Source organism: Sceloporus undulatus, chromosome 1, assembly GCF_019175285.1.
Source record: "Sceloporus undulatus isolate JIND9_A2432 ecotype Alabama chromosome 1, SceUnd_v1.1, whole genome shotgun sequence".
NCBI classification, from domain to species: Eukaryota; Metazoa; Chordata; class Lepidosauria; order Squamata; family Phrynosomatidae; genus Sceloporus; species Sceloporus undulatus.
The window spans coordinates 188,888,175-188,913,430 of NC_056522.1; the positions used below are offsets into that span (position 1 = coordinate 188,888,175).

At 39.0% G+C, this 25,256-nt stretch overlaps 1 protein-coding gene across 1 annotated transcript in view; it reads right to left on the reverse strand.

Annotated features, from left to right (window-relative positions):
* The window catches only part of ABI2 (abl interactor 2), an 86,009-nt gene that overhangs the window by 18,027 nt on the left and 42,726 nt on the right, over window positions 1-25,256 (reverse strand). The window contains 9 exon segments of the mRNA XM_042448236.1: window positions 70-156; window positions 3,656-3,814; window positions 5,545-5,736; window positions 8,881-9,005; window positions 9,959-10,105; window positions 10,952-11,049; window positions 16,778-16,795; window positions 19,564-19,740; window positions 23,523-23,690. Coding sequence (XP_042304170.1) covers window positions 70-156; window positions 3,656-3,814; window positions 5,545-5,736; window positions 8,881-9,005; window positions 9,959-10,105; window positions 10,952-11,049; window positions 16,778-16,795; window positions 19,564-19,740; window positions 23,523-23,690 — 1,171 coding nt within the window.

Below are 25,256 nucleotides of genomic sequence, written 5' to 3' on the forward strand. Positions count from 1 at the left end.
CAGATGAGTTCAAAGATGATCCCTAAAATCTAGTAGCTCTAAGTAAATCACATTACAATGAAAACTTACTATTTTCCTGAACTCTGGCGACAAATCCCATCAGTGGTAACTGAGGAGTTACCTGTAAGATGGAAGGAGGAGGTGGTGCGAGAGACACTGCAGTGAAGGACAACAAAAAGAGGAACTTCTGATTAGAAACATATTGAACCAAAATATAAAAGAAAAGGCAAGCTTCCTACTAATGGAAGTCAAGTAATTGAATTAAATAAAGTAATTTAAGTAAGCAAATACTTTCTTTTAAAAGGCAATTACTCCTCTCCAAGCAATGGAAGTTCCTAGTTAAGTACAAAAGAGGGAAACTAAAAGTAGTAGAAATTGTAACTGGCCAGTTTAAAAATAACAATACAGAAACTCGCTTTAGCTAGTATTAATAATACAGGCATTTCTTTGAATAAACACTGAATAAACAGTTGACCATCTTAGATCACATGAAGATTGTCTCTTCTCTGTTTGCTGTTTGACAGAGAGCAAGCAAGAACTGTGCTACAGAATTATGTTTACTTTCTCCCACAGAGCTCACTGAAAGCCTCACTTGTATGGGAGTGTCAAGCAACTGACCTCAGGCACACAGTTCCTTTGGAGGCAAAACCTAAACCAAGACCCAAGATCCTGCAGACTCAGGAATCAGAACAAGAAGTGGGCCATGTTCATCTGCTGAGCCATATTCAACATCGGAGACGTTCTCAAGGGCTACATTGTGGCAGGGGAAGGCAAAATGGTAGCACCAAAATACCTGTGTATTTTAATTTCAAGTTCTTATAGAAAGTTCACTAAGCTTTAGGTGAGACAGTCCAAGCTTTTAGAATGGGGGAAATGCACAAAAGCTGGGAAGTCACCAAATGATGCTGTCAGGGGGAAAGGGATATGGTCATCTGGGAAACACCAGAGAGCTGGATTGGGAACCAAGAAGGACTGGATTTGGTTCCTTATTATGAGATCTCCTTCCACCCCTGAATCAGAGGAAGGGGACAGATGCCACCCCCAATCTTCTCAAAATCACAAACTTTCTGACTGAGGAGTGAATGGATGCCTTTGTTTCTATATGAGAACATTGAGTAAATGTACTGTTTAAAGACCAAGCTGCCAAAGTACTGCCCTTAGGCCACTGAAGTCCAGTATTCACATGCATATTCTCATTTGTCTTTCTACATACAAAATGTCTCTGTAGCTTTCAGTCCAAATGTTGGCAAGCTAACAATATACATACTTTGGAAGCCACTCTGTTATTACAGGTGCTGGGGGGGGGGGTGAACTGCCTCAAAAATGTCCCTTCCCCTTTTCTGAACCATATTCTCAAAGCACTTTCTCCTCATGTCCCCTCAGTACAAAATTAACAACCCCTACTTCAGAAGTCTATTTCCAAAGTCCAATTCTTGCTCTCCTACCCTGCCAATTTTACATGTTCTGGTACTGTGGCAATCTGGGTTGTCCTCACCAGCCCTCTCTCCACAATGGGGCTTTGTCAGCAGCCTTACTGCCCCTACTCAGAAAGAGGTACAAGTCCAGGGATGTCTCTGTCATTGTCTTTGAGCAACTAAAATTCTATGTTTCCAGGTCTCCACTTATTAATCATTTGCTACAAAGAAAGCTACTTTCTTTGGAAATTTATCAGCCTAGCAAGCCCTCTCTTTAAATCATTATTTTTGAAAAGACAGGGTTAATTAGGACCATGCAACCTGTTACCAGATTATTATTTTCCATGCTGTCTCAACAAGGAAACAGCAACTGTTTAAAAGCTGTTCCACATAACGAATGTGTGACCAACAGAATCGACAAAGAAATGCTGAGTGCCTAGAAAAGCTTTTATCAGGGGGGAATAAACCCTCCAAAGGTTTGTCTTCCTAAAAGAGTGTTTCAATCACTCTATGGGTGTTCTCGATCCATCTCTATCAAGAACCCTGCATCTTGTACTCAGCATTAATCAGCATTTTAGAAGCTACATTGTATTTACTTTAAGGTAAAGGTATTCCTCATTGACAAGGTTGTCGTGTCTGACCATAGGAGGAAGTGCTCATTTTCATTACTAAGCCAAAGACCCAGCGTTGTCAGAGACTACTTTATGATCATGTGGCCAGCATGAATGCACAGAACGCTGTTTATCTTCCCACCAGAATGGTACCTATCTATCTACTTATGTTTGCATGCTTTCAGACTGCTAGTTTGGCAGAAGCTGGGACTAGTGATGGAGCTCACCCCATCATGTGGCACCCGGGCCTCGAACTGCCAACCTGCCGATCTTGCAATCAACAGAGTCAAGCATCTTAACCCCTTTAGCCACCACATCCCACACATATTTAATTTACACAATACATATTAAGTATATATTGTATATACTCATGTATAAGTCTACAAATGCTAGTCGAAAAATTGACGCAAAAAACCTGAGTCGACTTATCCAGGGGGTCAATGTAAGTGCTCTTTCTTCCACCTAGCCTTTAGTGTGAGCACAGTTATCCTGCTGGAAGTTTGTAAGTTCTTTGGCATTGTTTTCCTTTGCTTCATCCTTTAGATCCTTTGTTACATCCCTCTAAGTTTTACCCTCAACTTATCCATAATTCTGGCCCCAAAACCTGCCCTCAATTTATACATGAAGTCATCAACTTATAGTTCAGTATATATGGTACATGCAAAACTGTCCCACATACATATGAATGTGCATGCACATAGGTATCTGAAACTAGCAACCAAAGTAACACACATATATGCCAGTGCATACTGTATCAAAAAGCAACTGTCAACTGGAGACGATATAGGATTAGGTGTGAAAGAGCCAGATTGCAATTTAGCCATGAAGCTCAACCTGAAATCTCTGCTAAGTTGTTAGTTCTCAGGCTCACATCCCACTACAGCCTATATGCAACTTTATGTTGCTTTGATAATTGTTTCAAATAAGTCTCTTAGGCTTAGTGTTCATGAACAAGGCAGATCATAAACCTGTCTTTAAACTGCATCCCTTCAGGCTGCAAGTTGTAGTTCGCATCAAGGAATATTTCCTTATGAAATGACACGTCTATCTACAGAGAGCTAGCTTGTCAGAATTTTCTACATTCAGATGAAATGTGCACATTAAAGAACACAAGAGGTGTGATGTTACATAACACAAGCATCACACCCACTATAAAAATAAATGGAAAGAAATGGAAAGCCCATGCACATACTGTATCACCTCATCTGCTCTTTCAGGCCTCATAAGAGGCATCAGACACATAGAAGCAGAACTCAAAGTTCTGTTTGATCAAAGCAAGACATCTACTTAAGCAACACAGCTGTAAGGACAATATGATATGGCCCTACTGTATGATAGGCTCTTTCAGGCAGCTTTGTTACCAGCTGAAGTATGAAACTGGCTTCCCCACACTGGCTTCAAGGAAATGGAACTGACTTTGTACAGATTTCCTTCTAAACATCTTGAATGTCAGTAGTTTCCCTTTCTTGTGAGCTCATCATTGGATACACCATATGAAAGGAAGTATTTTGTAGTAAGGATGTAATTCCAGTAAATCAGATGATGCTATAACCACATGCAGGCAGGGCCACAGCACTGGCATCTTTCTTGACAAGCAGGAGTAGTGAATTCTGTTATGTTCCATCTTACCTGGATTTTGGCTATAAAAGGGCCCTCCATTCACTTGGTTTTGAAGGCTGTTCTGTGAAGTAATTGAGGGAGGACGCCTGTAGGGCAGGGAGCCCCCTATTGTTGGAGGGGTATGTCGAGTAGCTGGTCTGTTCATGCTATAGAACTGAACAGGATGGCCTGTTTTGAAAGAAGAAAAACATTAAGAGGTGAAAAAGAGAATGCCTTGAAACTAAAGACTGTGTTTCTACATACACACATAAAATTCACCGTAAATGAGTGCCTAAAAACAATACCATAGCTATTTAAGCTTGTTCAGATGATTTGGTGGTTGAATATGAATACAAAAGTGCTCAGTTTATAACAAGGCATTTCAAAATGACACAGTAGGCATGCTAGGAAGGAGACTCTGAATGATAACACTTAACACAACACTGAAAAGAGAGCATGCTTGAAGATGATGAATTGTAGTATATTACATAGTATGTCACAAGGTTTGTTCTTTTACCTGAGAAAGACATTGACCAACATGGAATAGGTATAGAACAAGTGTTGTGCCTGATTTTTCAAGATAACCATGTGTGAATAATCATAATGATGAACTTTGTTGATCAGTTCAGCCACAATGTCTGAGTGAAAAAGCCCCACTTGTTTAGCAGACAATCAGAAATTGCAGAATAACTGAGAAAGGTATGTCCAAGTGAATCACTCCCAGGGTGCTCCAAGTTTGAATAGACTTCAACAATCACGGAACAGTGAATTTTTCATGCATGGTTACTGACTAGCCTGAGCCACTGCAACTGACCTGTTTTTTGGAGATGGGTTGTCCCTCCCTTTCCCCACTTCACTTCACCCCTCACTTTCAAATCCAAGAGCAACATTATGGTTAGGTCTAGAGCAGGGGAATACTTTTAGAAGATGTCAGTGAAATAAGCCTGAAAAATCAATTTGGCTACCAGCTAATCATGTTTTTTCCTCTTAAATATTTAAGCACCTTACATACTTACCATTTAAAGGTTTATCAAAACTGTATTGGGAATATTGACGCATTAAGAGCTAGCTACAATGTGTCTACAAAAAGCTGAATTTAAATATTTGAAGACTCCTGTAAATAAGTTACTCAGATTAGTGAACAGATGTCAGAGTAACAACTACAGTGGTACCTCGGGATACGAAATACCCAGGTTACGAAATTTTCGGGATACGAAAAAATCCCATTGAAAATCATTGTTCCGGGTTACGAATGTTTTTTCGGGATACGAAGAAAATTTTTGGTGCTTTTCGGCGCTTTTTCGCACGAAACGCGGCTTTTCCCCATTAGCGCCTATGGCAATTCGGCTTACGAAGGCTTTTCGGGTTACGAAAGCGGCCGCGGAACGAATTACTTTCGTAACCCGAGGCACCACTGTATTTAGTCATTTTTCAAAGCACATATATGCACCTCATACACAGAGGTACAATAACCCAAATTATACGATAACACACAAGCTGTATTATCAGCACGCTGAGAGAGAGAGATGCCAGACTAAACTAAATCACTTACCAATATTTGCCTGTTCAGTCTTAAACTGGCATTTCACTAAATACTGAATGAAAAGACAAACACTCTCATTTTCCAAGAGCTCATAGAAAGCAAAAGCTACTGGTCCAGTGTGATATGTCATGCATAGATTTTTGTTGAACGGACCATGTAATAACTTGTCCCAAAAGAACACCATTTTCCCACAAATGACATCAACACAGAACACTCATAAGAGTTGAATGTTAGAAAACAAAATCTCTTTCTCTCAATGGGGGAAAAAGGATAAATATGGATATCCATTTAATGAAAGATGTGAGGATCATTTGACCATCCTTAGGCAGCAATTGCATCTTGGCTGAGCTGCTTGCAGAGAGCAAGAGACACTCACCTGCAGAAGGAGCGGAAGAGGCAGCAGGGGGAGTTGGAGAGGTGAAGCCATCAGCAAGGGGTTGAGCCCCTGCGGCAGTAGCAGCAGCAGCATCTGGGGCAGCAGAGGATGGGACGGTAGCAGGAGTGAGAGCGGTGGGAGCAGGGACAGAAGTAGCAGGAAGGGGAGAAGTGCCAGCCGAGCTGGCAGGGGCTAAGTGGAAAGAGGGGGAAGAGGAGGGTTAATAGGGGGGTAAATAACCTGTCCAGGTTAGCAAGGATTAGAAAAGCTTTTTGAAGATTTTGTGTTAGATGTTCAATAAATTCTTAAAGTTCTACCAAAAAAATGTCAGGAGGAGGATTAGAAGAATGACATTTATGTGAAGGAAAGGGTGTGCCTCAAACACACAAAGAAAATAGGAAAAATAGAAACACTTTGCTCCTAAATCTACAAATCTAAAGGACTGTCTTGGGTAAACCCAATATTAGCCTTATTTAAAATGAATTCACTGACATTAATAAGGCCTATCTTAGTTATGGCTAACCTGTCTCATTTGTTTCAATGGGCCTGCTCTAGGTAGAGGTGATGCTGGATTTAGCCCAATATTTATCTCATGGTATAGACTCAACACTGTATACTAGAGGAAATTGAACTTTTTAAGCCAACCTCTCCGTCAATTATTATACAGTGCTTTACTTTGCACCTTTTCCCCTTTCCAGATATTTGTGCTGGCCTTAAGCACTCCGGTCCACAAGCGTCCCTTTTCTGACTCCCCCAAAAGAGTTAACTGCCCTTCCTGGAAGCTTACAGGAGTAGCGATACAGCTTTCAAATGAGTTGCAGGGGCCCCTTTAATTGTTTTAACATCAGAAAATACCCATTTCTCAAAACAAGAAGTGGACTCCCAATGACCTCCAGCTTTTTGAATCTGGGAATTTTTTGTAGTCCACACAGAACCTGGAGGAATCCAGAGACAGAAACATACAGTACCCTCTAGAACTGCTACAGTTCCCTATGCCTGCTTAATCATTTTTAAAAATAATAATAATAATAATAATAATAATGAAATTTATTTGTATCCCACCCCTCTGAGAATAATAATAATAATAATAATAATAATAATAATAATAATAAATAATTTGTTTTATTTATATACCGCTATTCCAAAGATCATAGCGGTGAACAGCAAGTAAGCTAATTAGCAAGTAAGCTAATTTGCCCCCAACAGTCTGGGTACTCATTTTAGCGACCTCGGAAGGATGCAAGCCTGAGTCGAGCTTGGGCCCTTTTGCTGGTCTTGAACTCGCAACCTTGTGGTTTCGAGTGAATGGCTGCAGTACAGGCATTTAACCACTGCGCCACCAGGGCCCAAGAACAATCGGGGTGGGATACATCAAAGAGGAAATGCTATACATTCCTTATTTTAAGATCATAACTTATTTGTCAATGTCATTTTTTGTCTTTTGTTGAGCGCACAAATAAGACACAATGCCAAAATCTGCTTAAATGAGGGGGAGACACAAATGTCTCTATTATTACAACTGATATAGAAAGATAATAATCTTTAACCATGTGGAAATACAGATTAACATATCACTTGCTATAATCCTGCAAGGATTTTGTGGCTTTCAAGGGAAAGAAAAAACTTTAAGTGAAAACTTGCACTGATTGTACTGATCATGACTTCACTGTACTCTGGAAAATCAGAATGAGATCAATTATAACCTATTTTGTATTCCTGTATTTCTTCACTCATCAATTCAATAATGTTAACAACCCAAATATTTTCAAAACACTGACAATAATCTTTTCATATTCATAATTCTATGACATTGTTTGTATAAAACCAGGATGGGCAACTAGCCCTCCAGATGATTTCCGGCCCACCATTCCCATCAGCCCGAGCCAGCACAATTTTGAGGGATTATGGGTATGGCAGTCCAAAAATATCTGGAGGCCAAACCAGCACATCTGGATTATAGAGGATAATTAAATTTTCCAATAATTGAGGGCACTTGCACCTGATAATTCACTCTACCCACTGCAGTCTGGGTGGAAAATTAAGCTCCTATTTAGGCCTGAACTTTCTATTTGCACAAGAGATCTCTATTTGCATTGACCAATGGTTTCATGCATTAATGAGGGTCAAAATGCAGCATATGCAATAGTCTCTGCTACACAAAATCCAATGTCTCTTCTCTGGTATAAGAGGATGTAACTAGAAATGTTGGATTGCAATCTCGGCATCAGGCCAAATGCTTGGATCTGTGAATCCACACTCAACCAGTTTTGTTAAGAAATGAAAAGAGACCTTTTGTGGAAATATCTGGCCAACATACTTCTGTTTATATTCCTTAAATGGCATTGTACATATCTCCTCACAATGGACATAAGAGTAGTAAAGGCAAGACTTTAAACAAGTGTTGGAAATGTAAGAAGAAATATACATAAAACACTTATTTATCTTCCAAGTTGGCACAGGGCTGGAAAAAAATGACAAACCAGAGCAATGGTCACTTACCATGAAGGTGACAGAATCATAGAGTTGGAAGAGAACACAAGGGCCATTTAACCCCCTGCCATACCTTCTTCTGAAGAACAGAGAAGTCTTCCACACAAAGTGTTACCCTTGGCACCTCCCAGAACAGAGGGAGAAGTCGTATAACATGTAGATCTTTACTGTGGATTCCTTCTCTCTCACACACACACACACACACCGTTTGTACAGTGGACCCTTGTTATACACTGGGGTTTGGTTCCAAGATCCCCTGTGTATAATAAAATCTGTGTATGCTCAAGTCCCGTTAAATATAATGACATAGCAAAAAATGGAATATCAAGATTTGATATTTGAAATTTATACTTTTTTGGAACATTTTCAAACCGTGGATGCTTGAATCCATGTATAAGGGTCGACTGTACCTTCAACATGATTCTTCTGTTTCTGGACAATACCAAGGATTACCCACTTTGAGTGGATTGCTTCCAGAAAATTTATTTATTTACCTTCCAGAGAATACAGTGGTACCCCGGGTTACGAAATTAATTCGTTCCGCGGCGCCCTTCGTAACCCGAAATCTTTCGCAACCCGAAAAAGCCATAGGCGCTAGCGCTGGAAGCCGCGATTTCGTGCGAAAAAGCGCCGAAAAGCACCAAAAATTTTTTGCGTAAGCCGGAAAAAAAAACGTAACCCGGAACAGTTTTTTCCTATGGAATTTTTTTGTATCCCGGAAATTTCGTAACGCGGTGCTTTCGTATCCCGGGGTACCACTGTATATGCATTTCCATAGTTAACTCCTTATTACTAGGATAAAGTTCATCATCATAAATCGCAGGACGAGCCAAGCTTCCCATTTACCTGGATACACACTGGGTGGGGACGGAGTTGGGACAGCAATAGGGACTCCCACACTTCCACTTCCACTGTTCTCTCGACTGCTGCTCCTACTGCTGGGGTGGCTCCCTCCACTGCTCCCACTGCTGCTAAAGAAATCAAAACCACCAAGGTATTTATATTCTATTCAGTGTGGGACTTACAAAAACAGACTTACAATGAAAAGGCTGGCTAAATCTGCAGTTTTGGGGACAAAAAAAAAATACTTTTCAAAAGCATTTGCTAATGTCTAAGCAAAAATTGGAATGCACTTCCTGGAAGGTAATCCTGCCTGCTAAATTTTAGGAAAGTGCCTCCAAGAGACTATCCAAAGAGCAGTGGCAATATGGCTCTTGGGTGAGAAAAGCACAGGCCTCTGTAGAAAGCTGGTTTCACATCCACTGTTCCCTAGGCAAAACACAATTTTCAGGACAATGCAATGAAATCTTGGGAACATGCTTTTCCTCCCTTCCCCACCCGTTTTAGCCAATTTCCACAGTAAAGTCGTTTTACCAAGGCTATTTACAAGCTATTATATGACTTATGGAAGTCTAGAAAGAAATGAAATCATCCATGTTTCCTGTAGTTAACTAAACTATCTGTCACTTCAAAATCACCTCTAATTTTTGCAAGCAACAAAATCAACATGAAATCTCTGGCTTCAAAACATTTATATTATGAATGAGAGTTTCATTACATATGAGCAGATAGTCCAATATAGTCCAACTATAAAAATTAAGACCAGATGCCTCAGAGTAGACAGGCCAATAATAAAATGGAATTAGATGCAAGCATACTGAAGAGCTTATTTGTCCTGTTGCACAAGTCAGCTAGTACAGTGTATACTGCTTCTGAACAAACTCTTCTTAGACATACCATTTCATATTGTACATTGTGCGCGTTAAGCAGCATGGTCTCCCTCAGACTCCCAATGGATTTCCCAGGAAATCTCATGAACATATGAAGGTCTAAGTGAAGGGATGGGGGTTAAAAGCAGATTGCTATAAACTGTGTTGTGTGTCTTAATTACTGTTAATATTTGGCGCAGGAGCAGACTGAATACCTGTAAGTGCGATTCCTCTGATTCACAGAAGCTGTTCTAACAGGGCTCTGCTGCGAGGGAGCCATATTACGGGTAGGGCTAGGTACATAGTCATTTGGTACCACTGGAGGACGCACTGGCTCCAGTGTGCGATAGGGAGAGTGACGCCTACACAAGAAAAACATATGTATGGAAGCAATTTCAGACAATGAAATACACCAAAGACCTTTGGGCAAGGCTGTGTATAATTCCTGCTCGCTGAACAGTTTGAAAATGCATAGGGCAGAACCCGGTCCAGTGCAAGTGCAGCACCGGAGGAGGATCCCCTTAGACTAAATACAGTCCAGTTTTCCCCTGTAGGTGCACATGTAAGCAGTGCACAAAGATCTGTGCATGCCCCCCGTAATCCCATCCTGCCCTACCTGCCTTTCACCACAAAATGGGTTGCTTTCTGTAACCTATACAGAGCAGACAGGGCAAGCTGGATAAAGATTCAGAAGGCATGCACACAGCAACCATTTTCCCTTGCTGGCCTAGCTGTGCCACCTGTGACACATCTGTGCATGCAGGTAGGGTGGTCTGGGGGAAGTAAAGTGGGAGGCAGGACTCTGCTGAGCCTATAAGACCCTTCCCCATCCTGGTACCGTGCCTTCAGTGGACCTAATTGGATCCGTGGATTTTTTCTATCCATGTATTATAAGATAGTTAGATCAGCTACTTACTCCAAGTATACAATCAAAAATAGAGCAGAGTTTTTAATAGTATAAACCTTACATTATAAACAAAGCATAAAAGGCTCCTGCAGAAATTCACTTGGCTTATCACCTTCTCTTGGCAATAGTATGAAATATTTTATCTGCCTACCAAGAAGAGAAAACAAGACATCTCCAAACCCCAGTGCCATTTTTAACCACTTACAGGCCATGAGACAATAGTAACAATGATAAATTATTTTTATTTGCTTCCTTGGCATTTTCCCCATCCACCTTTTGGTGAATTTAAAGGTGTACTTACCCAATGGTCCCTTTCCCTGACATTGGTGGACTGGGTGGTTTCTGGGTGGGCGGTGTGGTACGAGGCAGACCACCCATTTTCATATTCTGTGTACTAACCTGCATGAGAGGTAGTGGAAAGAAAAACAGACTACACTGAAAACAGTAAGGATGAAACAAGATTCCTTTGTCAACTGATTTATCTTTATCACATTACTGTATTGTTTTATTCACAACCTTAAAAGAAGCTAATTATTTTTAAATACTGTAGGAATGCCCTTATATGCTATCTCTACCATGCTCAAAGTTATTAGTTGCACTCAGAGGACCTATGGTTATATGGTGTGTTTAAGAGTTGTTCTGACTGCCTTTGCTTTTAAGTTATCTAATTTAAATTTAGATCACTGGCAATGTGCTGGCACACACAAAACATTTCAGGGCTATCAAGACAAGAACGTACATGTAGCCTGCATTCTACATCTACTTACATGCAGTAAAGCATACCGAACTTCCCATGTCCACTACAAAAGATCTACTCACTAGACTCCATATAGGACCACTTCTCATGACTACAATTCTAGCAAAGGAATTCTGTGTGTATTTTCAGGAGGAAGACTGACTGCATCCAGTGGTTGGATTACACCTGCAATCTCATGTCATCATGCAAGACAAATAGGGTTTTTGGCCAGACCCACAGGCCCAAAAGCTGGGTGTGGCCGGGTGTTTTCTGCCATATATATCAATGGATAGCAAGTGCAAGTTTGATACAGCATAATATAAGAAGTGTCCCTCAAAACAAATATGACCTGACTTCCATAAAACCACTCATTTTTTCATTGGAGTCTTGCATGGAATTTTACGAGACATACCTACAACAGAGAATGTGTTCTTAACTATATGAAGCTCTTTTACTATAAGCAGTTCAAAAACACAGGTATAAGAGTCATAAAAACTAGTAATTCCTTAAATACAATTAATCTAGTATCCCCATTTGGGGGGGAGGTGCAAATCCTTTGCCAAGCTTTGATGAATTTCTCATTCTGCTGGGGGGGGGGGCAGATCTCTTTCAAAGCAACAAGAGCAAATATTATAGTGGGGCATAACAGTGTTGCTGCACCAATGGCTATCCTTGTTCTTGCCAAGAAAGGGTTGGTTTGGTATAGCTCCCTCTGGTGCATTTCTCTCTACTAGGCTTAAAGGAGCCGCAATGATCAGCATGCATCCACAGAAGCTATTTCTCATACAACAGCTGGAGGCAGGCTGCTTTCTAAAACAGGAAAGGATGGGCCTATCCCACCTTCTACATGCCAGACTCATCTTTAGGCACAGTTGCTGTGGTTCATACAGTTGCAATAAGAAAGGAGAACAAAATGGGAATGCCATGAATGTCCTACAGTCAAAGCTATGCTAAACACTGATGCAAATCATTACTAAAGGGGCCCATTCAGACTTTGAACCTTAACCTAAACATTCCAGTGTTGTTGGGGGGAAAATACTTACAAGTATCTATTCTGATGCCATAGATCTGAATTAACATTTTTTACAAATCAGCTTTATTTTTAACATCTGTAATTTTATTTGAAACAACCCAATTAAACATTAGTTTGACCTTTAAAAAAGACAGAGATGATCTTCCTAATATTTATTGCCATAAAAATGATAATTTCACCAGCAGCTGGTGGCTCATTTTATAGATCAGTTTTAGGAGAGGCTGATGACAAATTACACTGCAGGTGCTGTAAATACAGGGAACAATAACTACATGTCTTCAGCTGATCAACATCAACATGAATTGATCTAAAAAATAAACTCTGTTTATAGCCATATAAATTACAAACAAGAGAAACTGCAGTGACTTGACAGTTTCATATGGCAGCCTAAATCCATCTGCTAGTCTCAGCTAGAATGGACTCATGAGGGCTAACTTACCATTCAGCAACAAAGTGAGTGGGCCTACTCTAGTTTAGACTAAGGACTTGTTTTATACCAGAAAATGTCTGCTATTGCTACAAGTTAAAATGATGAAATCTGTATTCACATCCCTAAAATTCCTTCTTTTTTAAATAACATTTCTCTTAGTATGTATCAAGATCATGAGATGAAAGTCCCTGGCTTTCAAACCAATATTAGCATATAATTTAAAAAAAAACTCAACACTAACTACTGTAATTTTTTCACCTGCAATGTCACCTCCTTAGGATCCAAGCTAAAATCAATTTAAAATTTGAAGAATAAACTCTTCATATGATTGAATCAAATCCAGTACTCAGGACCAATACAGTTTCTATTTGGAAAGCTATCGAAAATCTTGGGTGGTTTCAATTAAGGAGCCAAAACAACAAAATGGGCATGGCAGATTAAGGGACTTTGGGACAATCTCTAAAGAGCTTTAGAATGGAAATCTTAACAATATGGGAACTGTATCAGACAGGTAAATAATGTTTATACATGTTGTGACATGTGCCCTTAACTTTGAAGTGTATATTCTCACTACTCTTCTATCCCAGGTACATGCAACAGAAAGGCATGATCAGCCACAGATTCTCAACACATGTACACAAGAGGGGGGGAAATCTAGGGAGCTGTTTTAATATGACTATGTGCACTATAACCATATGGTTCTCAAAGTTTATTTTCCAGAAATTCTTAGAGAAAACCTTTCTCTAGGCATTTGTAGGTCCTCTAAAGCAATTCTAGGGCCAACTTCCAGTGGATGTTGACCAGAGAGATGCACTGGATGATCTAGCAATTCCTAGATGGATATTCTCTCCAATTAAAAAAAAAAGTGTTGGTTTTGTTTTGTTTTTTAATTTGTGATTTTTCCACATTCAGAGGGGCCCTGAGCCTCTAACCCCAGTGAATGTGGAGGGTCCACTGTATTACTATTTCATTTCAACTCCATGTTCTTAATCCAGAGGGCCATTAAGTCATTTCGGTTTTCCCAGTGAGTAGGGCTTCTCCAGGACATACTGCAAACGTCCAAAAATAATAACAACAGTCTTTTCCAGGAAAGATTAAACTTTTTAACCTGACAGAAAAGAGTTTTTTAAAGGATTATGTACATTATACTGAACAAAGGAAAACAACTCTTAGTTTCAAAAAGCTGTCTTAGAAATCAGAAATGGTTTAAATTTTGCTAAATTTATTACACTGCTCTGGCTGAAAACCATCTACTGTATATTGGTAAGAAATTGGGAGCACAAGAAGAAAAGTCTCCACAAATCAAATGGAGTGTCAAATAAGACAGGCCTCTAAAATAGCGTTCAACTCTTGAACAGGATAACCTGAGTAATTGCAAGTAATATAATAATATATAGTTTATTTATATTTTCCTGCCTCTCTCAGATGGATCGAGGTGGGATTACAGTCTGCTCAAATACATACATCAATGCTTAAAATACATATACAGTAAAAGAAACAAGAACGTGGGGGGCTGCAGGTCCCTCTGTCACATACATTTGTCCCCAAGGACTGGGATGAAGGAAAGGAAATGCCCCCTTCCCCAAGACACTGTTCTGATTGCAGAATCACCTTTTCATTGCTCCAAGTCAGTGAAATGTCTTTATGCTGAATGGGGGTGAAAGTCAAGAAAACAGCTGTAGGGAAGATTTTCTTGTTCCACCCCAAATCCTAAAAGAAAGCCTTGGGAAGAAAACTTAGGCCAGAATACTATTGGTGACATATGGTCCATGTGAATCCTGTTAGTGACATTTCTGGCATAACACAACCATATGTACTTTTAAGTTGATTCCACTGCTTCTTTGCTCAACATTCCCATCATGTAAGACAGCTTCACAGTGCTGGAACACTCACCTGAAGCCATTTTCTACCAGAGAGTCAGCCATTTAACAGCAAGAGGAAACTGTGGGATGCTCAAGCAGTGTTAAACTACCGTTCTATAGCTGGGAGAAGAGATAAAGGGAGATCTGACAGGGCAATGGCTCCTCTTTTATTCACAACTGCACAATGACAGCCAGATACCAGCCAGCTGTCATAAGGATGTGATCTGGCACTGAGAAACTGACTTCTGGGGGCAGGGGAGATAGCACAACAGAAATCCAATGCTGGAACATTACACTCCAACCACACAAAGGAAGGTTTCAGCCTAAGTGTCCATACAGAGGGTGGTCTCAGTTGCAACACTTTCTATACAAAACAATATGTTCTTGCAACTTATATGTGAAAAGTGCTCAGTGCCTGGATTAGAGCTATTAATGTAAAGAACAAGAAGCCATGGGGAACTAGAAGCCCATGGATTACATGAAATCAGAGATATGTTAGCCTGTTCTGCCTCTTCAATCCTGGCCCAAGTAGAGACAGGACAGCTCCTTCTCCCATGGGCTGGTAAAGTGCTTTATAAGTATGGTCTAGCCAGATAGGCTTTTTTAAAAATCACTTTTGCTGTACAAGTGTGTGCACACAGATTTACATTTACACAGGTAGAGTGGATGGGTAGACTGATGAGACATATATATATACTAATGGTGAAAGATGTGTGTGAAAATCTGTATACATAGATCCCAATCCCATCCCATCTATGGAGAGGGTGCACGTTAGTGAGAGTCATAAAATGGTGGCAATAATCGTAAGAGAGTAAATGTAAGATGGTTCTGGCCATGCCCACTGCTGACTTGCAGCTCCTAAGAGAGGGCTTGAGGGAATGCAGCCCTCTGGGAAAAAAGCATTTCTTGGTCCTGCACTAGGGCATATACTTATCAGCCAAACCCTAAAACACTTCCATTTCAAGACAGGAGAATGCAATTCATAATTTGTAAGCTCTGCAGGGAGGAAAAAACACCTTTCAAATATAGCCTAGAAGGACACAGTTGTCACATATGATACAGCTGCCTCTATTATTAAAAGCTACCTTAGGCCCAGAACAGACGGTCCTGAAGAGGCGTGCCACAGCCAATTTTAGGGTTAGGGACCGCACACCAACTGCACGATCCCTAACCCTAGAATGGCATGGTGGCAACCTAATGGCAGCGTCCCAGCTACACGGGTGCTGCCATCTTGACGTAAGTGGTGTGCAGCATATAGACGTTGCTGTGCATTGCTTACGTCACAAGTGTGCCCGGCAACCCAAAAAGAACCAATTTTTTCCGGGTTCTTTTTGGGGCAGAGGGATGCTGGGCAGTTTAGCGGCTGTGGCATCCCTCCAGAGGAAACACCCACTGCCAGGCTGCCCTTTTGGGGTGGTCTGTCCCGGGCCAATGTGAAAGCACGAGTAAGCCAATGGACACATATTTTCCTGTTGAAAGGTTCTTGAAAAGCTAAGGTGAATGTGACACAACTGCTTTGTAGGCTGACAGGCATGCAGGCCAACTTCATATTTATCCAAATGATCCACTACTTCTTTAGCATTACTTATATTTTAGTCTAACAACAAACTTAGAAGTTTGAGGGTGTCTTGCTCACATATTTGTCCCTATCTACAGTCCTGCTACATCAAACTGACAAATGGACAGTAGACATTGCTTAGCTGGTGCAGCAGCTGGGAAATGCTAACTGATAATATAATTTCTCTTTTAAAAAAACATGCCTCACGTTACTTTTGATTTTGCAAGATAGAATATGCTTGCAAATTCATGTACCACTCAAAGGCAGTCAATTCACATCATACAACAGACAAAAAGATTATTACAGAGGGGGAGATCTAAGTATAAAAATGTACATCCTATTTTTCTCATGAAAACTGATGAGCGTTCTTTACTTTACTAAATTAGAAAAAAGAACTAAGAAAGTTATTTAAGACTGTATAATCCCCACACCCTATGAAAAATTAACACTCTCCCCATATGTAACAGTCTGAAGAACAAGAATGAAATCCAGCCCTGTCGTTTCTTACCTTAAATCTAAGCAACCACTTAATGCATAAATGAAGCAAATAAAAGAGGTAAGGAAGAAAAGCATTGAAAGGTTAGTTCAAACTTCAGGATATGAAGAGAGAAGGGAAAAAAGAAAGAAGTTAAGCATTTAGCATCAACAAAATAATGTCTCAATAGATCACAGAAAGAGTGATTAAAGCAGAATGTGTCATGAACAAAAGGTTTTCAAGATGATTTTTTTATAAAGTTATAGGCTAACAGAATCATTTTAAGACACTATTAATGTAAAAGGGGATTAACATCCAATGTTTCAAGCATTGCTCCTTGATATACAGCAGAACTAGTAGCCCATGGGGGACTAGTAGCCCATGGACTACTAATTCTCTTCTGCCAGCCAATCTTGTTACTAAGTAAACTAATTTATACTTAGCGTAGATTGCAGTAAATCTGACTACTGCACATACAAATTGCTACTACAATCATTATTTGTTATTTTTAATTAAAGGGTGTATATTTTTCCTCCTGAGAAGAGAGGTATGGCATATTTCACAATTCTCAGGCAATACTAGACACAGTGAGCATTATCAAATTATCTAAAGTTCCAGTACATTACAAAACTACTCCTTAGCCTTAGCCTATGCAAATTTCATGAGCCCTTTAGTGATGTTTTCATGAAGCTGCATACATTAAAGTTGACTGTGTCAACTATACATAACAACAGACATTTTGACTTCTTAAATTAATGCATAACATTTAGAATTTTGCTATCTACTTAGTTCAATAAGTAAACTGGTCTTGTGGCCAAAAGACAAGCTATACTTTTAAGATATAAATGAAAAATATGGTTCCACAAGAGAGTCTACACACCTATTGTTAATGCCCTGTCCTGTTAGGGGTTCTCTCTTGCAGACTTAAAAATATCTAGAATAAAACTGCAGATTTAAGTGATCACCCTACAGAGTTCACTACAAATATTTAATTCTACTCCTCATTTTTCTCTGTCCTGCTCTTCTGCTAAAGGGCATTAACATTGGTTAGTTCATAGCAGATTAGAGAGAGGTGTGGTTAGATTTTATTGGTTAGGTAAAAAACTACCAATTCATCATGTCTGGAAAAAAGATACTGATTATATCCTACAATATCCATCCACAAGAACACATTTTACTAGTAGAATGGATTCTCCATCTCCCATTTCACCTCATCCTGTGAACTCCTCTTTTCTCAAGGGTTAGAGATCTTCCCAAGCAGATTTATACAAGCAAACAGAAGTCATGTATACAATGCTGGATGAAGCCCATACAGATTATCAAAGATGGTATAATATTGTCAATACTTGCTATATATTTTTCTACATTCTTCCAAAGTAGTGTGATACCCAAATATTTCCTTTTGGGTAGGACATGTATGCTTGCTGTTACTTGTCTACTTATTAGTTAAATTATAGAAAACAGAACAGGGAATGGACAACAATATTGTTCCACACTGCAATGGTAATAATCATGACTGGTAGAGCCACTTCCAATTCTATATTTACTTTCCAACACTTGAGAAACTGATGTTTGTTCTCATATTTACAGCGGGGCTCCCATATACATGAACTATAAGAATTACTATGTTACACTTCTAATCCATGAATATTTAAAGCCTTATTTAACTTAAGATGTATTGCCTACTTCTAAGCAGCATGCTGTTTAATATGGAAAAGATTTCCAGTGAAGACTAAGGGAATACACTTGTATCATATGAGTTCAAGTGTATTTAAGCTAAACATGCCTTGACTGAAGAGATTTTAATAGTTGTTGTTTTTTTAATTCAATCAACCAACCATTTCAGTAATATCCCACTTTTTTTTCCAAGAGGAGAAGTAAAGGCAGCTACAGTGGGTCTCAAGATGGCATGAACCCATATGATACAAGTTTAATCTCGTATTCTTCACTCACATTAAGTGAATGGAGAAGCAGCAAGTAATGTATGTAATTCAAAAAAACCATAAAAGGAAATGCATTTCTCTGTGAGCTTAAATAATTCCCAAATAAATAAATACTGAACCATCACTTGCTGCAGCTCTGTGACTAACAGAGTGGCAGGGCTTGCAAATAATTCCTATACACACTACCCTTTCTTTTCTCAGTGATATTTTCCCACTTTATCCACCTCACACCTACTTCACATTGTTTCAAGAGTACATTTTTGAAAAGACATGCAAAAAGGGGAACAAAATTTGTACATGCTTTTAAATGTGTACCTACACAAAACATGCAGGCAAATTGTACATGTAACTCAATTTAAAAGTTAGCAACAAATCTGGCTGTATTGTAAGTGCTGTTAGAGTTACATGCACAGTAGTCTAGACACTTTCCCAGTAATCCTAATTTTCAGATTTTAAAAATCATCAGATCGGTGTGAGACAAGGCAAATGCCATGCAAGTAGTGGCATTATATCTGGGTCATTAGCAAGATTTGGGACAGATAAACAGAAAAGGGAGGGTACACAGAATGCTGTCACAAAGATATTGTTTGACATCAGAAACAAAAGGGGAATAGCACCAAATGATTTATATGATTAAAGCTTTCCATCAATTTCTCAAAATGCAGGTATCACAGCCAAAACAGGAGGGTATTTATGGGAGAGGGGTGTTTTTAGGAGGGACAGAGACAGAGAAAAATAATATGGGGTCAATAAGAATTACTGTAAGAATAGAGAATCCATGCTGCTATTTGAAGAAGGGAGTCCACACACAAACATTTGCATTCTGAAATTCACAAGCAGATTCACAACTTAGAATTATTCCACATCACCACTTACCTTTACCCCATGCCCAATATCATCCAAAATTGTATAATCAATAGGTTTTCTAATATAACGAACTGGTCTCTCCAGATTAGCTGGTGCAATGATTTTGTGAGTTCTTGAAGTATTTTTGTTTGTGGTCAAGATGCCAATTTCTCTTCTAGCCACTTTTTCTTTGTGTATGTCAACCGTCTGCAAGCATAAGGAATTTGCAAATACAAAGTGATTAAACAATTTTTCTCTGTTTATTAACATGTATTAAGAAAGCTAGTCAATATCACAACTGCCTCTATCACTTCACAGATATTTATTGCCTCTTGTTCTACTTTAACTAACATGTATTTTCATTTAATGTAAATTTTAGTTTACTATATTACTCAGTATTACCTCTTCCACCTAAATGACAAAGCAGAAGTCCAGTATGTCCGAATAAAACAAGAATGTTATTCACAGAAATGTAAGGCTAATGGTAATGTCACATAGTTAAACAAACTAAGCAAGATCCGAAGGCTTGCCCTTGGTTCTTATTATGTTTGATATGAGTGTGACATGCATTTTCATGGCCATCATCATGTTCATTTTATGTGTTTTCCTTCAATTATGGTAATAAAGCTCTCTGTCAGAAGAGATCCTCCAGAAGCATGAACCACTTATGCAGGCCATGCGGCCACCTGAATGTTCTCACAAACAGAAATTGTACATCACTAGTCATGAGCATCACACCATGGATTCTTTTCTAATATCTATTGAAACCTGAGTTAAAGAGACACCAATAGTCCACTGTTCCAAAAGGTCATTCCATAAATTTAATACAGCGCACACACGTCAAATGCAGGGCTTGCTGTACGCGCTTTGAGCTTACGTGTACGGTAAGTCCCATAAAACAAAATGGCAGGTGCACCATGCACAGGAGTGCGCTGCCAAAACCTTACACGTTTTCCCCCATAAATGGGGAGGGGGATCTGGTAAGGATTCCCTGCATATAGAAAGGGCCCACACTCTTAGATGCCACCAGGGTTGTGGAGTTGGAGTTAAGAGTCAGTAGAAATGTACCAACTTTGACTCTAGCTTCAAAATAAAAACTTATTAAAAGCCTCATTTGTTGCCTACTTACTTTACTGGGAATCTGGGAAAGATTTTTAATGAATCAACTATATTGTACGTTCTCTCAATCTAAGTACCCTGATGATTCACATGGTGGTAATGAAATGCCTTGTGCTATTATCACTTTACTACAGTAAATTTGTTCTTGTGAAAGCTGGCATGGTATAGAGGTTTGAGCACTGGACTGCAAGTTCTGGAGACCAGGGTTTGAATTCCTGCTCAGTTATGGCCAAGGTCACTGAGTGACCTTGGGCAAGTCACACTCTCTCAGTCACAGAGGCCAGCACAAGCAAACCCTTCTGAACAAATCTTGCCAAGAAAATGACATGATAGTTTGTCTTTGGGTTACCATAAGTAAGAAATGACTCGAAGGAACACAACAATAACAAGCTTGTTATTACAAATTAATATATGTTTTCCATGTATGAAGGTGTCAAAATCAGACAGTAGAAAATTAGAAGAGATGGTGCCGAAGGTTTGGCATAGTATTGCTGTTGCTTTAGCGCTTGAAAAAGTTGCATTTTTGAGCTGCAACTCAGATAACTGAGAAATTCTGAAAGTTTTAGTCCAAAAAATAACTTTCTGAGCTCTGCAATGTAACATGAAACATGCTTCCAATGTTAGGTGGAAACAAGACAGAAGAGGATCTCAGTTGATGGTATTGGTCTGACTTCATTGAGAAAAACACTTATTATCTGAAAAACTGTGTGGTGCTTGACCACAAGGCTTTTGCCTGAGAAGCTTTTATTGCCTGTGCTTCCTGCAAGCTCCAGTAACTCATCCTATAGTACAAATTCACATTACACACTATGAAGCCATTGGCATAATCAATCATTTGAGAAAGCTGACAGCTCAGTTTAGAATGATTACCAAGAAAAATAAACTATTACATAGTGCTTCTAGCCATTATTCCCTTAACCAAAGGGAAAAATGGGAAAGACAATACTGTGTTTGTCTAGCAGATTATAAATTATGTGTACAATGAACCATCAGAAAGCCACCCATGTGGGCAATTTTGGATTTCGGAGTATGTCAGATTTTAGCATTCCAGAGGAGAGATGCTCAACCTGTAGGAGCACCAAGAACATATTCTATTACCACTTAACACATTACACATACTAGCAGATTTTATAACCATAATTCACTTTTGCCAAAGCCTAAGTTTCTCATGTTTCAAACAAATCGAAGTGTTATAATCTTAATTAAGAGAACATTTTTCAACAAACAAGATTATACACAACTAGGGTAAAACCCTTTCTTGACCCTGGTCAAATGCTCTCCCTTTCTCAAGTATTTCTAGAAAATATAGTGGATTTTGTCAAAGTTTCAAAGAAAGGAACTCTAGATCCAGTGGAGAAAAGACAGAAAGAGATGCCTTGTTCCTTCAGACTATTTTAAATCACTTGGCTTGTAGAGAAGACCAAGCTATAGGGGTAAAACCATTAGGTGGATCGAGCCAAGAAATGTATGGCTTTGCAAGCCTTTAATTGAGGAACAGTTTCATACATGCCAAACAAATTATTAGGCTGAATAAATGAGGATTTTTTAAAAGACAAATAAGTTTTAAAGACTTTTCAGTAACAGGCCTCCTTAAGTTCATACTGGGAGCCTTGATGGTGCCTATGCATGTATCATGTTTCTTTACTTCAGATCCTGTGCAGATACAAGGCCTGTTTAGCTTTTACATTCCAAAGCATTAAATGTTCCTATAAAGCATTTCCTATTCAGCATGGGGCCAACAGCTTTGAAATCAACCCCATCTTTAAGTTTTTATTGCTTTCAAAAACCTCCATATTTATTAAAAAAAATTATTGTATTTAAAAATGATTGATTTCCTGATACAAAAAGATTTTGTTATCCCCATAAAGATTTTAAGAATGCATATGCTTGCATTAATAATGCATGCAGAAGTGACACGTTTTAAACAAAAGAGGAAGGTTTAAAATTAAACAGGCAAAGAAATACAAGAGGGGAAAAATCTATGGGGATGAAAAGCAAAGCCAAGCTAATCAAATATCCAGAGCCAGTGAATATTTTTCTCTCTCTGTGACTCACATGTAAGGGTTCTCTGTGCATGCACAGAGCTACAGTACATAGAACCTTCTAGAGCTAGGATAGCAATTTCTGACATGAGCCCCACATTTTTCTTGCCAAAACCTCTTAATTTCTTGCATTGTACAGAGACAGACAAATAGATCTAAAATCTCTTGTTACTGTGAACTTTCAAGTAATTTCCAACTTATGGTGACTCTAAGGCAAACCTATCTCACAGTTTTCTCAGCAGTATGTATTCAGAGGGGGTTTGCCTTTGCTTTCCTCTTAGGCTGAAAGAGTGTGACTTGCCCAAGGTCGCACAACGGGTTTCCATGGCCACACAGGGATTCGAACCCAGAGTTTCCAGAATACTAGTCCAACATCCAAACCTAGACACCATCAAATTTCTAGGTATTCAGACAGCTGGAGTCATCATGTCTACCCCCCCCCCAAATAATCTACTAGTAAAAAAAGAGAAAATTTAAATTACATTTGCCATTTTAAGGTTAAAAAACTGAATTCCAAACTAATGTGGTTTTATTACATTTTTACTGCTACTGAAGATGACTCAAGTAGCTTTTCTAGATCCATTTCATCTGCCAAATTCTTTCAAAGTTATATTTGTAACAACCTCATGGATATTTAACTATTACAATCCTCTCATATCTTTCACTAAGACAAGAACATATATGAGAATTATACACATTTATCATCAGAACCACAGTTAGATTAAGCAGAGAGATGACTTTTGAATTCAGATCAAGATGGCCCAAATTAAATACTGCATTATACAAAACTGCATACAAAGATAGCGGACATAAATAACGTTGTCTCACTTGTGAAATGTGGTTGATTGAAGATTCCATGCGCCTAAGCTGGGATGCCTGGATATCCAGCATCTGCAGGACATTGTTGGCCAAGGTGTTGATCAAATAGGCTACGCTAGCTAAAGACTGAGTTGTGTATGCTTTGGTTTCTTCTAGAGCTCGTTGTTTATCTGTTGACTAAAGAAAAAGGAAAAGAATCATTACACGTGTATATTTTTCTCATGTATTACTTTAATATTCAACAATACCTTTTTAAACATTCTCAAAATGTGAAGCAATGCATATTTGTGCAATTTTCTCTCAGAATGTCCAGCCATTCTGAAGCTTACATTAAAGTCAGTGCAACAATCACAGAAACCTTAACAAAAAGAGCATCCAAACGGGAACGTATGACAATAGTTCAATATACAATAAGAGCCGATATAACCACAATAACAGGTGAAGAAAGAACTGTGATCTATGCACCAACCATTTTCTCCAAGATGAGAGATGGACAGGTTATACTACAATTTTTTTTAGAAAATCTATATGCATACAGACATCTAACTAGACCAAAGCACATTTTTTTTTCATGTTCAAGAGTCTTGGAATTTTCTAGTTCCATGTTTGGACATACTCTTTTATCCAAAAATATATTCTCACTGTGCTGCAGGTTTGTACTGCATTCCTTTTGCTTTGCTGTAGTCAGCATAGAAAGCTTTTTTCTAAACAGGTGAAGCATTTTTAAAAAGTGCTACTGTCTTCTCCAACCTACTGCCATCTCGGTAATTTGGATTACAACTTCCACTGGCACAATCAACGCAATGGTCAGGACAGCAAGATATACAATAAAAATATCTAGTGGTGACTAGGCTAGGAAAGTCTGTTCTGAACATAAATGACACTGCTGGAAACCGCCATAGGGAACTTCCCTAAAATAATGGGATGTTCTCTTACGAATTACAGATTGCTAACTGCAAAAATAGTAATGAGAATCTTGGTTCCTTGTGTGACATCACCAAGAAAAACAGACCCAACAGTTCCCAATTACACTAGCACAAACATCCTGTTATTGTGTACCTTCAAGCTTCCAAAATTAATCCCTATCAACATTTTCTAGTTGCATTTGTGTGCACAGACACACAGACAGTGTTCCAAACTTTCCCACATCTAGTACCAACACACTATAAGGATGCACCTAACTGTTAAAACTAACTCTGAATATTCCTTGCCTAACTCTGATTATTTCTTCCCTATGAAAGCCATGGGATCGCCATACGTTGCCAGCCAACTTGAAGGCATGCAAGCACACATACACACGATAACCTGTATTTGAAGAAATCTCTATTTCACTTACTCTGAGATGTTCTATCAACACTTACTTGTTCATACAACAGAAGCTGCTTACTCTGCAAATAAATTCAAACACAGAATAGACAAATCATCCAAAATCAAATCTAGTAGCACTGAGTCCAGCAGTGTGGCTGCCACAGAGATTCTGATGGTGAAAAATGCCACCCAGTCCACAGTTTCCTACTGCTGCCTAGAGTGCAGAACATGGGCACAAGAAATTTCCTCTTTGCCATGAAGCTAGCTGAATAGCCTTGCCAAAGTCACTATAAATCCCCACAAGATTGTTACAATAATGCATTGAGGTAAGTTCAGATATGCCACCAAGTAGGAAAAAGAGATTAAAATGTGACTAATACTAGTTCCACCACAAGTCCATCACAAGTTTCAGACATATATCAACCAGAAAAATCA